The sequence below is a fragment of the Danio rerio genome, chromosome 4 (assembly GCF_052040795.2).
Source record: "Danio rerio strain M-AB ecotype USA chromosome 4, GRCz13ab, whole genome shotgun sequence".
Lineage (NCBI taxonomy): Eukaryota > Metazoa > Chordata > Actinopteri > Cypriniformes > Danionidae > Danio > Danio rerio.
This window is the reverse complement of record NC_141024.2, coordinates 10,508,061-10,523,708: the sequence shown is the minus strand read 5'-3', so window position 1 is coordinate 10,523,708 and position 15,648 is coordinate 10,508,061. Positions and strand designations below refer to the sequence as shown.

At 32.5% G+C, this 15,648-nt stretch overlaps 1 protein-coding gene across 10 annotated transcripts in view; it reads right to left on the bottom strand.

Annotated features, from left to right (window-relative positions):
• Positions 1–15,648, bottom strand: part of sbf1 (SET binding factor 1) — an 88,689-nt gene that overhangs the window by 11,622 nt on the left and 61,419 nt on the right. For 5 of the 10 annotated variants that reach the window (XR_015482158.1, XM_087247503.1, XM_087247505.1 and 2 more), the window contains 12 exons: positions 13,543–13,715; positions 13,090–13,163; positions 8,505–8,697; positions 7,931–8,058; positions 6,485–6,660; positions 5,507–5,643; positions 4,970–5,177; positions 4,360–4,556; positions 3,786–3,923; positions 3,049–3,144; positions 2,016–2,188; positions 30–206 (listed from right to left, as the gene is read on the bottom strand). Coding sequence is in view for 9 of the 10 variants with exons in the window: in XM_087247503.1 (XP_087103629.1) it covers positions 30–206; positions 2,016–2,188; positions 3,049–3,144; positions 3,786–3,923; positions 4,360–4,556; positions 4,970–5,177; positions 5,507–5,643; positions 6,485–6,660; positions 7,931–8,058; positions 8,505–8,697; positions 13,090–13,163; positions 13,543–13,715 (1,870 nt within the window). In the remaining variant the exon portion in view is untranslated. Of the gene's footprint in view, positions 1–29; positions 207–2,015; positions 2,189–2,515; positions 2,591–3,048; positions 3,145–3,785; positions 3,924–4,359; positions 4,557–4,969; positions 5,178–5,506; positions 5,644–6,484; positions 6,661–7,930; positions 8,059–8,504; positions 8,698–13,089; positions 13,164–13,542; positions 13,716–15,648 lie in introns of all 10 variants that reach the window. The other 5 variants (XM_087247500.1, XM_087247501.1, XM_087247502.1 and 2 more) reach the window with 2 other exon arrangements.

The following is a 15,648-nucleotide window of genomic DNA, read 5'->3' as shown; positions in this document are numbered from 1 at the left end:
TAGAATGGATAAAAGCTAGGGATTGGTACCAGATTCATCCACTCGGACTCCTCCAGGCAGCGGTGAAAGGTCATGTTTGCGTCAAAGCTTAGGGAGGAAGGCACACAGGCTTTCATCAGCTTCTTGAAACTGTTCTTCACCTGCCGTACGTCGAAGACCTCGATGGGCACCACCTCCCACTGCTGGAAGGAGTCCTGCTTTCCACCCTGATCAGAAGACTGAGGTATTAGTTTATTCACCAACAGTAAATTGAATCCTGTAATCAACTTTCCTTAAATCTAGCGTGTATGAAATATTATTAATATTACTTTCTAGGTTTTTATCTGTAAATTTCAATTCAATTTAATTCAATTGGGGCAATGTAAAGGCATATATAGCAACATTATTATGAAACAAACGCACAACGTACAAATAATTAAATGACAATGACAATAAACAACAACAAAGTAAATTAGTTTTAAAAAAATGGAATAATACGCAATTTTACATAACATGCAGCAATAAAATTAGGATTATTGTGCTCCTATTAGGTGTGCTGATTATTAATAATTAGTTTTTATATGCAATTATTTTTTAGATGAAGGGCATCCGCTGCGTAAAAAAAAAACTTGCTGGATACGTTGGCGGTTCATTCCGCTGTGGCGACCCCGGATTAATAAAGGGACTAAGCCGACAAGAAAATGAATGAATGATTTTAATAAATTATCATCACTACTGTTTGTATTATTTTAATGTTACTAAACCTCAATTACAAAAAAATAAATGTATTAGTTTCTGTACCGAAAGGTAAAAAAAAAAAAAAAAGCCACTACAAATAATTATAATAAAATAACTATGATTGCACTTGTGTTCAGAGGTGTGCTGATGTTTATCTATGAATTTAATATTTAATATTAATCTAATTTATAAATGCTACTTATGATTATTGCTACTGCTATTACTACTACTATTCTTCTTATTCTATACTATTAATATTATTTTAATATATAGTTAAATAAATTATCATTAACAATAATTGTATTATTTTAATGTTAATAAATCCCATAATGTAAGAGTTTACAATAAGAAGAATCAAGTTGCTACAAACAATAAAAATAAGAATAATAATAATAAAATAGTAATTATGATTGCACTTGTGTTAGGTGTGCTGAATATTTTATACTTAATTCATTTTTAAAACCTACTTGCACCAAATACAAGAACTTTTTAGATCACTAATATTTTTAAATCGAGCACCTTTTTAATTCACACTCCAGCATATATAACGCCATCAAAATCTGTCCAGTACTTAATGTTTCACTGACGATTAATATTTACATTAAAATCAGGGTTTCTGGCAGTTTCACAAAGTTGAATTTAAGACTTCAAGACATTTTAAGACCATTATGAATGAAATATTAGACTTATACAGAGCTAAATGCTAAGAATTTTCTTTGAATATCTCAGCTGAAAAAGATTTTCACTTGCCTATTAAAAATTATTTTAATTTAATACATTTAATATACAATAATAATAATTAAATAATAAAAATATAGGTCAGTATCTTCAGTAAATACACGGAGATCTTAATTAAATGCTGTTTTTAAATAAAATAATTTATTGAGATGGATTGTTGGTGATTGTATGGATGTTAAAGGTTAGAATACATGAACAAAGGAAATTAAGACCTGTTAAAAAAAGATTTAAGACCTACAACACAGTATTTCAGTAGAATTAAGACTTTCAAGGCTTAAAAATTTAGCTTTCGAGAATTAAGACATTTTAAAACCCTGTGGATGCCCTGTAAAATGTCATTCTGATGATGTTTTAACGTGTCATTTTTAAAAATGCTGACCATTTTAAAGTCACGTTCAAAGAACTTCAACACAATTAGTTGAATTCAAAACTGGTAATATTTCAATGCAGTACTGACAAAGTATTCCTCAAATGCATTTGAAACATTTTAAGTACTTTCCGGGACTGTTAAGTGTGGGAACTCGGGAAACCCTCAAAGTTTGATTATTTAATCTAGTAACCTTAAGCTGGGACTTGTCTCCAATGATGAACAAGTACGCTCTCTGTTGCCGAAGGAAGTAGGTCTCGCTTGGGCCTCCATTAGCCTGCGGTGACTCTTTCCCAGCTAGCCTGTTCCCCACATCAGGGTTATACGTACTGAGCCGACCACTTCCACGAATACTGCCCCATTTCCCTAAAAAAAACACACACAGACGACCAGCGGAGACCATTCAGGGACAAACACCAGACTCAGTGGAATCATTTCAGAGTGATTTCTACAGACGCGTAAAGACAGACAAAAATCTGGTGGATCACATGCAAAGAGATGCTCATCACGCCCGCACAAACAGCACAGATAAATCAAACAGACATGGTGGTCAACGATTAGTTAGCAACAGGGAAAGAGGAGGATGATGACAACACTGCTATACATGGACACTTAGTGCTCAAAGTGGCTGCGCGTCTCTGTCGAGAGATTTGATTGGTTAGATTTGAGAGCAGGGGGCGGGGCCTACTGTACCTCTGGGCGAGTTGCGGGCCTTGACTGAAACTCTAGGCTGAGAGAGGGAGACCACCCTCGCCCTCTGACCCAGCGCTAAGGTCACATGACAAAAATGCCCATTACTATCAGCACAAAACAAAACTGGGCCCAATTAACCCATTCAATCCCGCCTCATTAGATAACAAGCTAATACGATGTGTTATACTATTGTGACCACTTTATTTATTTATATCTTCTATATGTGCAAGCAGGAGGTATGTAAACTGATGTATTCATGTGACAGTCTCTCAATTTAATTGAAAGCATCAATTATTTTATTCAAAAGTTTAATTTCTTATCCGAAGCCATCAACGACAAGACTTTTAGAGCTTCCAAAAATAAGCCAAAAACATAAGGTCACAATTGTTACTGGGATTAAACGGGTTATTTGGCAAATAATGCACACAATGACTTCCTCTGTTATATGGGATTGAATAAAGGACTGGGAACAGAGGAATGAATGGCAGGTTTAGTCTGGAAGATCTTGAAATGAACATTGAACATGCGCTCACCTCCTCGACTGAAGGTTCCTGGTACGTCCTCTTTAGCTCCCATCACTTGCTTCATCAGAGCTCCTATTTTAGGTTGCCTCAGCTTATCTGATGAGTCTGAGGCCCAAAGATAACATGTATAAGAGTGTGAATATTATTTGTGAATTAGGATAAGATACAGCAGGTGACTAATAGCTAGCAAAAATAGTGTTTGAATATGGAAACGAGGCGTTGTTACTTTAAATATGTGCTAATACACATCGGTCTCTGGCACAAAAATCTAAACATCAACTAAAATCAGGTTTCAAAAATTCTAGCTTTTATTTCCGATATATTCGAGTCAAAGGTTTTTAGATTTGGGGAATCTCCATTTTAAAAAAAATACTGTGAAAGACAGAAAAAGAATTGCAGAACAAAAAGATTAAATTATGTATGAACAATACATTTTTATAAACCTTAATACAGTCATATTTTAATGAAACTGTAAACATTTTTATCCAAGTGCTGCTAAAGTGGAGATTTATAACTCAATCTTTAAAAATATCCACTATACCTGAAATCTACAGTCACAAACTGATTAAGTGCAATAATAGAAAGCCATAACCCTTGTATTTTGGATGCATACTTAGCTTTAGACTGGTGAACAAAACACGTTATATTCAGCTAAAAAGTCTTAAATCTTAAAACTTTGCCAGCAGTTTTAAGCCTTTAAGTGCATTTCATGGTCTGAGTGGGTCAGTTTAGTCTCAGGGTCTGACCTGAGGTGCTCATGTGTGAAGAGGTGAAGCCGCTGAGTGTGTTTCTCCCGCTGGTCTCGCTGTATGAGGGCATGGAGCTGATGATGGCCTGCAGATACTTCTCCTGCTCCAGGCTGGTGGAGTCAGCCTGAGACGGGCCTGAAACACAATACCACCGCAATTAGTTTAATAATAAATATGTAAATAGATTGCATATTCAAAAAAATCTATATTTTTTTGTATGCATATTTTAAATGTTGTATTGACATAATAAAATGTCATGCAATATAATAATATTATAATGTCAAGTATTTAATCACATCCAAAATAAGTATGTATTTACTTAATCATTGTAAAATATTGATTGTATTTCAGTGCGTTATTCATTATGAACAAATAAACATTTTCTCAAATATACACATGGAAATGTGGGGTCGTATTTATGCACAGTTCACACACATATATTATGTAAATACATTCTCTTTTTTTTTTTGGAAGAAATAAATCATGATAAATTATTTCATGATGAATCATAAATAAAATGAAACAAAAATGATAGAGCTAGCTTTTATTTAAGCGTGCATCAGACTTTGACCTGCAGTGGGTGCATTGGGTGATTTGAAGAAGCCCACGACTCCTTTAGCATGCAGACCGGCTGATCGCAGCAGCACAGCTTTAGTGCGCGAGTTTCTCCAGCAAACAACAGGGAAACGGTTCTGCCGGTAACAGCGGCAAATACGCTGGATGGTGGAATCAGGGATGCTCTGAGGGACAATCAGTAACCCTGGATAACTGAACCAAACACAAAAACACAGCTGTAAATAACATTTCAATGCTTTTTTTTCCACAGCATTTTTAGTGACTTTTATTTTGAATAAAGTTGACAGCTATTGGCTTCCAAAGCATTTTATTCTTACAATATAAGTCAATAGTTACCAGTTTCAAACATTCTTCAAAATATCTTCTTTTGTGCTCAACAAAAAAATAAAACACATAAAGGTTTGCAAGAATGTTGGAAATCGGTAACCACTGACTTGCATAAGCATTTTCTCTTCCTATGAAAGTCAATGGTTAGTGGTTTCCAGCATTTTTCAAAACATCTTTTGTGCTTGACAGAAAATAGTCATAGTAGTCATAAGGCTGCAACCATGCGAGATGGAGTAAATCTTTATTTCTGGGTGAACTGTCGCTTTAATGGGGCTCACCTTCGGCATACAGTGTACATCCGGTTGACGGTGGAGATGCGGAAGGGCTCGTTTTTGGAGCGGGTCAGGCTGTTACTGAGCGTGCCCAGTCCCAACCGTTGGTAGTCCCGACAGCAGGCCCGCTCCACCACATTACTCATGGTTTGACGGTCAGATGAGCGGATGGTGGACGAGAGCGTCAATGAACTGGGCTCGGGCTCTTCAGAAACTATTGCATGAAAATTGTGAAAAATTGTAATATCATAATTATGCTTAAATACACTTTGTTAGAAAACCTTATATGTTTCTTTTATATTTTTATACTTTTTCCTTTTCTACAACCACATACTCTATATCAAAAGTCTTTCAATAACTTCTATTTCTGCATATTTAGATTCTTATTTCTATTTTTTTGGGTTATTGTTTTAAGTGTTTGTGTATGCACTTCACTGCATATCATACTGTGTATTACTCTATATGTGACAAATAAAGAAAATGTAATAAAAACTGAATTTAATAATCATGTGTTAGTGATTGCCAATTAAAAAAAATTCTCACCAGAGATCTCATCCTCGTCCATTTCTGACTGCATACTGCTGCGGTTCTCCCAGGTCGGTGGAGAATATTTCTTTCGGGTCACATACTGACGCCCAATGGTCCTCTTTGCGGTCTTGACCAGGTTTCTGGACAGCGTTCTAAAATAAGAAGGTCAAAGTAAATATAGTGTTTTGATTTACCATAAATATACCTGTACTATCATATAAGGAGTATAATTTCACCTGAATAAATTATGCAAAAACAAACTGCAAAAACACTAAATAAAACATACACACACAACACAACATAACACAACAAAGTGCAAAAAATAAAATAAAATTACAAAACAACACAACAAAACACACAACAAAACAGAAACCAAAACAATGCAACACATCAAAACAGAACATACCAAGACACAACACAACAAAACATACCAAAACACACAACAAAACATACCAAAACACACAACAAAACATACCAAAAAACAAACTAAACCAACCCAAACCCAACCAAACCAAAACATAATACTCTGAGATATTCGAACACAAACACAATTTTACAATTACATTCATATTTTAGGGCAAATACCTCAATATTAACATTAAATAATAATGTCTTTTATAATACTCCTTTTCACCTACACCATAGTCAATCATGTTTGTGTGCAAAAACCAAGCACATTCCAGTCTAGAGGGAAAATGTGTCATTTAAGTACACATCTGAGCTGATCTCATGTTACACTTTTCAAAATTACTAAAAGTGCTTTAGAGTATAATTGGCCCTCCATTATAAAAGCTGTCTCTGAGTTTGGTATGGCATCCATTTGCCGCTAATGCAGAGCTTTTGTGATTTCCACTACTAAATAATTCAAGGCTGGTTCAGCATCGTTTCTTTCTCTCCTAAGAGTTTTTACAGGAAAAGGCTGGATCGTGGATGAAAAAGAGATGGTCTCCTGAGAGATTAAAATGGACGGTTTAATATTTCTTCAGTTCTTACTTGAGTGACTGGTTCTTGTCCTTGGTTTTGTGCTCAACCACCAGTTTGGCAGACTGACCCACAGTGAAGGCAAACGTGCCCTGGACGTGCTGTGGGTATCTGAGCTTGTGCATGTGTTTCCTGAACACCTCAGCCAGATCTGACGCCACCTCCTCGTCAAAGGCGATCTTCATCAGCTACAACAGACCACAAATAATGAAACCAATGGAAACTGATGCCACATAAAATCACAAATATATCTAAAAATATTTGCAAGCATTTTAACCTTCAATTCTGATGTCTAATGTCATTTTTTGGGAATCGAAATCCTAAATAAAAACTGAGATTATCGGATAAAATAAAATCAGTATATAAATAAATTAAAAAATATATAAAATAAAATAAAATTATTATTATTTTCCAACATCAAAATCCGAAATAAAAATTTTATATATTTTTTTTGTATACAAAACAAAAATCCCTGGCCCTCAATAAAATAAATTTAAATAAAATAAATTACATAAAAAATGTTTAATTAAAATATTTTCTATTCAATACAATTCAATAAAATAAAATACAATTAAATTAAATATGACTTAATTAATATTATTATCCCACATTAAAATCCTAAATAAAAATGTTAAAATTTTTGGTAAACAAAACAAAAATGGCTGGCCCTCAATAAAATTAAATAAAAAAAATGTAATTAAACTAAAATAAAATAAAATATGACTTAGATTATTGGCCAATATTCTTATCCAACATCCAAATCCTAAATAAAAACTCAGACTATCGAAGAAAATAAAATAAATTAATAAAAAAATTTAAATGACTTAATATTATTTTCCAACATCCAAAACCAAAATAAAAATGTTAGAATTTTTTGTATACAAAACAAAAATCGCTGGCCCTCAATAAATTTTTTTTTAATAAAAAAAAATTAAATTAAAATAAAATATGACTTAATTAATATTATTATCCAACATAGAGATAAAAATGTTATTTATAATATACTGTATACAAAACAAAAATTACTGGCCATCAATAAAATAAAACAAAATAAAAATGAAATAAAAATACAATAAAACTAAAAATACAATAAAATATTACTTAATTCAACTTATTTATTGTTAATGCATTTTAAATTAATATTTAATATTGTTTGTATTCAAGCATATGGTTACTAGTGATAAAAAATAAAGTAAATTGAATAACTATTTTGCGTTTGTTAGGTATTTGGAATGGTTTGAATTAAAATAAAACTCATTGTCAATTTAGTAAAAAGATCAAAGTAAAAAATATCTAATTGAAGCAACTTATTTTCTTCATGGAGGTTATGTAGGATTTGTTAATGCCAAACTCTGTTTAATACAAAATATATATGCATGTCATTGTTTATATGGACATTTAGGATTGCCATTAAGTAAATGAAAATATATTAATGAAAGCACAGGGGATGTTCAGTACCTGAAAAGTGCAGGATCGCAACTGGAGACCCTCTTGGATGAACTGATCCATGGGAAGACTAACAGAAATCCGCTTCTCTTTCGTGAGGGAGGCGACAGGGAAGGAGCGAGTGACCACCTGCTCTCCAACTGAATAATACAAACATACAAGAGTTAAGTGAGCATCCTAAATCTCGAAAATAAACAATACAACTCATGCTATTAACTACTGGCTTATTACCTGCCAATTATTAAGACATTAACTGTTTATTACTAGTTATAAATCTTATTCCGCATTCTTAATTCTACCCAAAACCTAAACCCAACATTATCCTTACTAACTATTAATGAACAGTAAATTAGTAGTTTATTAAGCTAGTAGTGTTAGTTAATAGTTTGTTAATACTGTGAATTGTGTAAGTCCACATACTGTAAGTAAAACTTTAATGCTAAAGACTAAATTTAAACTCAAACTAAATGACTATTGAAAAAGTATTTTATAAATTTAAATGAGTAGAAGCTTGAACTATGGAAACAATAGGTTTTAACAAGTAAATTATGCAAATGAGCACAGTTCTCGGCCAATTGGAGCATACCAAGCGGATCTGTGGGAGTGCCCTTGAAGATGAGCCTATAAGAAGTGAGAAAGATTGCCCCCTCAGCAGGGAGCAGCGGTGGTCCTCCCATACTGCCCGTGGCCTCCTCTCGACCATCTGTGATAAGGTGCACCCGCATCCCGTCCATAACAAACTCCTCACCAGGCAGCAGAGTTGGCCTCAGAAGCTTAGGCTGGACACACACAGAGGAAAAAAAGGGCAATGAAAAGAAAGCAGAGCGCCAGAGAAAATAATATAATAAAAATATTGACAAAAACAGTGCATTTATAATATTAAAGTCGCTCAAATATGAAACACCACACTTCATATCCAGCATGCAGAATGCTTAGATATCATGAACTGAAGGAAACGCATCATTCAAAATCACAAACAGCACACAGTCATGCTGATCATACACAAGGCAACTTTTTGAGCAATGCTGCTGGGTAACTTTGGGAAATTATGCAATAAATTCACATCCAGACGAGACATGGGGTAACTAATCAGGGCAGAGATACAGGGTTACAGATACAATATTATTTTCCATTCTTAGTGAAATAATAGCCAAACAATATCGCTTGTGAAAAAAGTTGCCCTGTGTATCATCAGCATAAAAGTGTTTCCTCTCAGTCAGTTCATCATTTCTGAGTGTTAAAGAGCAAGATTAGCATATTCACGTCCTGAAAACCTCAGGTAAACATGAAACTGCATCCCTATTGTGACCAATCACAATAAAAATGCATAATCTATTATTTTTTTATTTTTTTATTATAGCAAATTATATCAATATAAACTGACATATGTTGGCATTAGTATTAGTGTTTTTAAATCACTAGTGTTTTTTCTTTTTTAAATATTTCCCAAATGATGTTTAACAGAGCAAGGAAATTTTCACAGTTTGTCTGATAATATTTTTTCTTCTGGAGAAAGTCCTATTTGTTTTATTTCGGCTAGAATAAAAGCAGTTTTTAATTTACAAAAAAAACATATCAAGTCAAAATTATTAGCCCCTACATTTTGTTTCGATAGTCTACAGATCAAACCATCGACAATGACTTGCCAAGTAATTACCCTAACCTGCCGAGTTAACCTAACTAACCTAGTAAAGCTAATAATTCAGAGGGTTTAATAATTCTGACATCAACTGTACATCTATTAGCATTTTTGTCTATTATAGCAAATTATTTTAATATAAACTGACATGTATCTGATATTGGCATTAATGGTTTTAAAACGTTATTATTTTTATCTATTTTAAATGACGTCAGTTTCTTTTTTTATATAATGAATACAATTTATTTGTATCAAATAACATTTTTATTTACACAAATAATCCACCAGTTAAGGTAAATTACCATTTTTAAAACTGTCTTTATATTGAATATAAATCAGGCCTATATAGCTATATTTTTATTTATAGCAAATTATATTAATATACACTGAAATGTATCAGACATTAATATTAGTGTTTTTAAGCTTTATTATTTTTGTCTATTTTAAATGACTTCAGTTTACTTTTTATAAAATGAATACAAATTTTAGTATCAAATACCATTTTTATTTACACAAATAAACCCTTTTTGAAGGTAACTAAACATTTTTAGAACACCTTTTCTTTTAAATTACTATTTGTCTTCACTACTATTTTTTAAATATCAGCCTTGTATATATATATTAGCATTTTTTTATTATAGCAAATTACATTCATAAAAACTGAAATGTATTTGGCATTAGTATTACTGTTTTTAATTCTTTATTATTCTTATCCATTTTAAATGTCTTTAGTTTACTTTTTTATATAATGAATATTTGTTTTGTTTCAAGTAATATTTTTATTTACACAAATAATTCATCTTCAAACTCGCTTTTTTATTACTATTGTTCTTCATTATTATATTTTAAATATCAGGTCTATATATCTATTTATTTTAAATACTCAAATATCAATTGTACTTACTTAGAAAGTCTAGATTACCAAAAATAAATAAATAAAATAAAGCTTTAACAACACTAATTTGAAATAAGAAAAGACAGCCATTTTTCCCTATTAACTAATATCCTGAAATCTAGGAATCTAGGCCAATACAGAGACTGAAATGCACTTCAAAACAAACAGCCTCGATCCTGATTTCATGTTGACTTGAAGCAAGGGATGCTTGTATATTTATAATTTAGATGTAAAACATTCTGTCCCACAGTTCTTCAAATCCAATTTCATGGGTCCAGAAATGCCAGAAGCAACATTTTCATCTGGGAAAAGTAGCCTGTGTTTACTCCACTGAATCTAGCATTTTTGTCATCAAATAAACAAATGCATTATGGGACAAATACTCTGCAGGCGATTATGCAAGAGCAAGTTTCATCACATTGAAGGATTTCCAGAACGATTTCATCTTCACTGGCCCCGAGCAATGTTTTGGCACAAACCAGGAAGTGATGTCAGCAGGTGGGCTTCCTGAGAATGCATTTATTGCAGGCGTCGTGTTTGTTGGGCACTGAGTGATGAAAGATGCACGACTGGCTTTTTAAGCAAACGTGACTTTTCTTTCAAACTAAGTGGAGTGAAAAAACTGTTCAGTACGTTTAAAAACAAAACAAACATGGCAAGATCTTCATCACACTTCACTGTCTGGTTCTGTCATTGTACTTGAAGCAGGACACTGAACGAAAAGATTAAAACGATTTGGTTTATTGCCTGTATTTTTATGTTTATTATTATTGTGCTTATGCTGTTTCAAACCCCTGAAACTTACTTTCCTCCATGGTGCACAAAACAAGAATAAAAAAAAAGTAAAATTAAAAAAGTGGAAATAATTAGATCTGGAGAGATATGAAGGTATGAAATTATGTTAGTAATATTAGTTCATTCATTTATTTTCGGCTTAGTCCCTTTATCACTCTGGGGTTGCCACAACAGAATGAACCTCCATTAATGTAAGTTATGAAATTATAATAAATAAATAAATAAATAAATAAATAAATAAATATGCAGATATATGAAAATAAATATTAAAACATAATTAAGGTCCACTTAAACAAAAATGTCAGTAATAATACAAATTAAAGTAGTGTACTGGATATTTGGGTGAAATAAGGGAATAAAAGTGTGACAGGGTTTCTGCAGGTTTCACCTTTTTAAGACCATTTTAAGACCATCAAGAATAAAATTTCAGACTTGTATTGGCCTAAACACTACTGATTTTTTTTTATGGTCCAGCAGAATTGTTTTTACTTGAACGATCAAAAAAACTATAATAAAAAATTCTAATTATTATTTCTTAGCCACACATTTTATATATGTCAAAACAAGCAGACCCTAGTTCTATGCATACAATTTTTTTTCAACATAACTTAAAATAAACCAAATGTATGCACAACAGACTGTTATAATATTAGTTTTAAATAAAGATTTGCTAAACGTATTTTGTTATTGCTAACTGGATGTGTTGGATCGATTGGGTAACTTTACATAAATGAAGGAAAATTAGGACCAACAACAAACACAATATTTCATAATTTTTTGAGGTCTAAAATTGTATTTTTTGAAATCATTATAAGAAATAAGAAATAAGATAAAAAAAACTTAGTCAGCACCAATAGCCTAGTGGTTAAGTGCGCCGACATACAGCACCATAATGGTCTGGACGACCAGAGTTTGATTCCTGGCTCAAGGTCCTATGCCCATCCTTCCCTTCTCTGTGCTCCCAATGCTTTCCTGTCTGTCCTCCACTATCCTATCCCAATTAAAAAAAAAAAAAAAAAAAAATATATATATATATATATATATATATATATATATATATATATATATATATATATATATATATATATATATATATATATACACAAAATAAAATTTAAAAAACAAATAAAATAAAATAGGAAAGACATTAAGGTCAGTAGGTGGAAATAATTTTCCAAATATTCAAGTTAAGTACGCCATATTTGTAAAAATAAAAAAGAAATAAAAATTAATATATGGTACCATAACATAAGTGAACGAGAAATAACATAATAATAATAATAATAATAATAATAATAATAATATTAATAATAATAATAACATATAAAGTGAAACATTCTGAAAAGACATATGAAAGAGAAAATAAAGCTAATTTGCCATAATCATTAAGGTGCATATAAAAATATGGGTTTGGAACAACAAAAGCATTGAAGATCTCCTAATTAGTAGACTGAGATCTTAAATGCAGGAGAAAATAATCTGATTGCACAATCCATCAGAAATGTCTCTGACAACCTCCACACACACAAAAAAACCATGAAGGTTTTGTGAGGGCGTTTGCTTTGGTCACCTTGCAACCAAGATCTCCGATACAAAAAGAAAGGAAATCACACCTACATGTTAAAAGGAAGCACAGCAGAACATCAAACTGAAGTGCGCTCAAAACAGCAGGCCAGAAATCCCATCATGCATCAGAGTCAGGCGCCGCTCTGAGAGCTGAACGTACCTGTTGTGACTCTGGGACTCAATGGTGGAGGAGATGAAGTGGGGCGAAGAGGAATCTGCCTGCGTTTCTACACTGCCTTTCCTGCCCAGAGGAACGTAAAACAATGAGTTGGTTACCTTTTGGATGGGCGGCAGACGTTTGCTCTCCCTGTGAACCGCGTCCAGCGTCTCGATGTGCATCTGAACGATGTCTGAAAGACAAACGGGAACATTAAAAAAGTTAAGAAAAAACTTAATGTACAGTTGAAGTCCAAATTATGAGTCCGCCAAATAAATTGTAATTCTTTTTTTTTATTTTTAAATAGATATAATTAAATTATATTTACTTTATTTAATTATTTTACTTATTTTATTTTGGCCAAAATAAAGACAGTTTTAATAATACATTTTAACTAAAAAACTTTTTTTTGTAATTGGCTACAGAAAAAACACTATTGTACAGATATGTCACATATTAAAACTTTTTTTTTTAAATGTGTATTTTAAAAAATCTTCTCTCTTATACAGCACCAAAAAATATATAATTTTATATAAGGGCTAATAATTAAAAAAATAAGAAAGGAGTTTTACCTGGTATCATTGTGTGGAGGGCTTTTAGGTGTTCGTTGGTGACGCCGCTCTCGTTACACACTTTGTCAACAAATCGGTTGATGAAACGAACAACGGAGTTTGCAACATCTGAGCTCTCGGCATCCTCGAAGCCGCTCTCGGTGTCGTAGCTTTCTGCCATGCTGCCCGCAATACTGGACAAATGGAAAAAAATGGTGTAATATTATGGAAAAATACATATTATACATTTGGAAAAATTGTTTTATTGTGCTTTTGATGGATTTAGTTATCTTTTTTTTTAATTGAAGGCATTACTCCTCAGTATCACATGATCCTTTATAATTTCACATACATATATACTTACATATCAAATTTTGATGCTTCTTAAAAAGCTGATTCTAAATAATAAAAAAATACACATTTAAAGTAAAAATGACATTTTATTTAATTAATTAAATGTGAAGGTATTTATTAAAGTAAATTATTATGTAAAATGTATTTAAAAATTGTTGAAATGGGTATAGATTTGGGTTACATATTAAACATATGCATATTATATAAGAATTATTCAATATATTTTTAATTTAATACATGCTTCAATCTAAAAGAGACCATTAAAAAGCACACTTATTTGTACATTTATGCATTTGATTTTTTAATTTTATTTTATTAATGTCATGTTTAATTTTCCTTTACATTACATATTAATTTGTTGCTACATTTTATTAAAGTCATTGCATATTATATATCATTTTATACATCTGTAGAGTTTATTTCTTTATTTCAGGGTTTCTTTTTTTAAGACCTTTTTAAGACCATGAAGAATGAAATTTCAGACTTACATAGGGCTAAACTCTAAGGATTTACTTTAATGGCCCAGCAGAAAAAAATGCACTTGCCCCATCAAAAATCTAATTAGGGGGTCAAGCGCGAAGCGCTGAAACCCTATTGTTTTTGTTAAGATTTTTATTATTATTAGGGGGTCAAGCGCGAAGCGCTGAAACCCTATTGTTTTTGTTAAGATTTTTATTATTATTATTATTATTATTATTATTTTTCTGCCCTAGTTTTTATTGGGCAGACCAAACCGTAAGGCCTAGAGAGCTCAAACTTGGCCAGATGGTAGTACCCCGGTACACTACATCCTGGCCAAAGATTAGCCAATTCAGACCATAGGTGGCGCTATGGCGCCCAAAACCATCATTTTAGACATTTTTGGCCGCCATTCGTACACCGTTTGTCGTAGACTCAAAAACTTTACATTTTTTGAATCCTTGGGTTAGCCCGAACAAAAGTGCACACCAAGTTTTTTTGCTCTACGACGCATCGTTTTCCCGCTACATCGCGATTTGTCCGAAACCTACTTTTGCGAACTAGTCCTAGGTTTTTCACTCAATCTGAACCAAACCAGCTCTTAAATGTTCTCTGGATACTGAATGTCAATAATTATTGAAAAAAAGTTGAAATTTTTATTCTCGCGCGAAACAATGCGCAAAAATGTTCGATGCTAATTGAAGCTAAATGCTAATTGTAGTTATAACTTTTGAACGGAATGAGATATCATCACCAAACTTGGTACACATATGTGTAAGGTCAATTTGAGGTCACAGTGCAAAACCCGCGGATTTTAGCCACATGGTGGCGCTATTAAGCCTAAAAAACATAAAAATCACTCTAACCTTACAACCATTAGTCCAATCAGCTTGAAATTTGGCATGCAGTGTCTTTGGCCAAGTTGTCATAACATATTAAAAGGACATTGGCATATCTCAAAAAACATGGCCGCCATTAGCTAATTAAAATTGAGCAGCTATTAAACTAGGTTAACGATGAGTGATCAGAACGAAACTCACTGGGCATGTTCAAGTCATGGTCCTAGAGGTCTGTAAGAATTTTGAAAGAAATCGACCACTAGGGGGCGATTTTGTGTTTTTTGAGTGTGTAATTGATTGGTTATTACACACAGTTTTGCGCAACCACACAATATACATATCATATGATAGGCCTGCTCATACCGAACAGTTTGACACTAAAACCACTGCTGTCACTCACACCATTCGTTAAATATGCATCAATTAATGAAAAACCTACTTTTGCGAACTAGTCCCTTGTTTTTCACTCAATCGC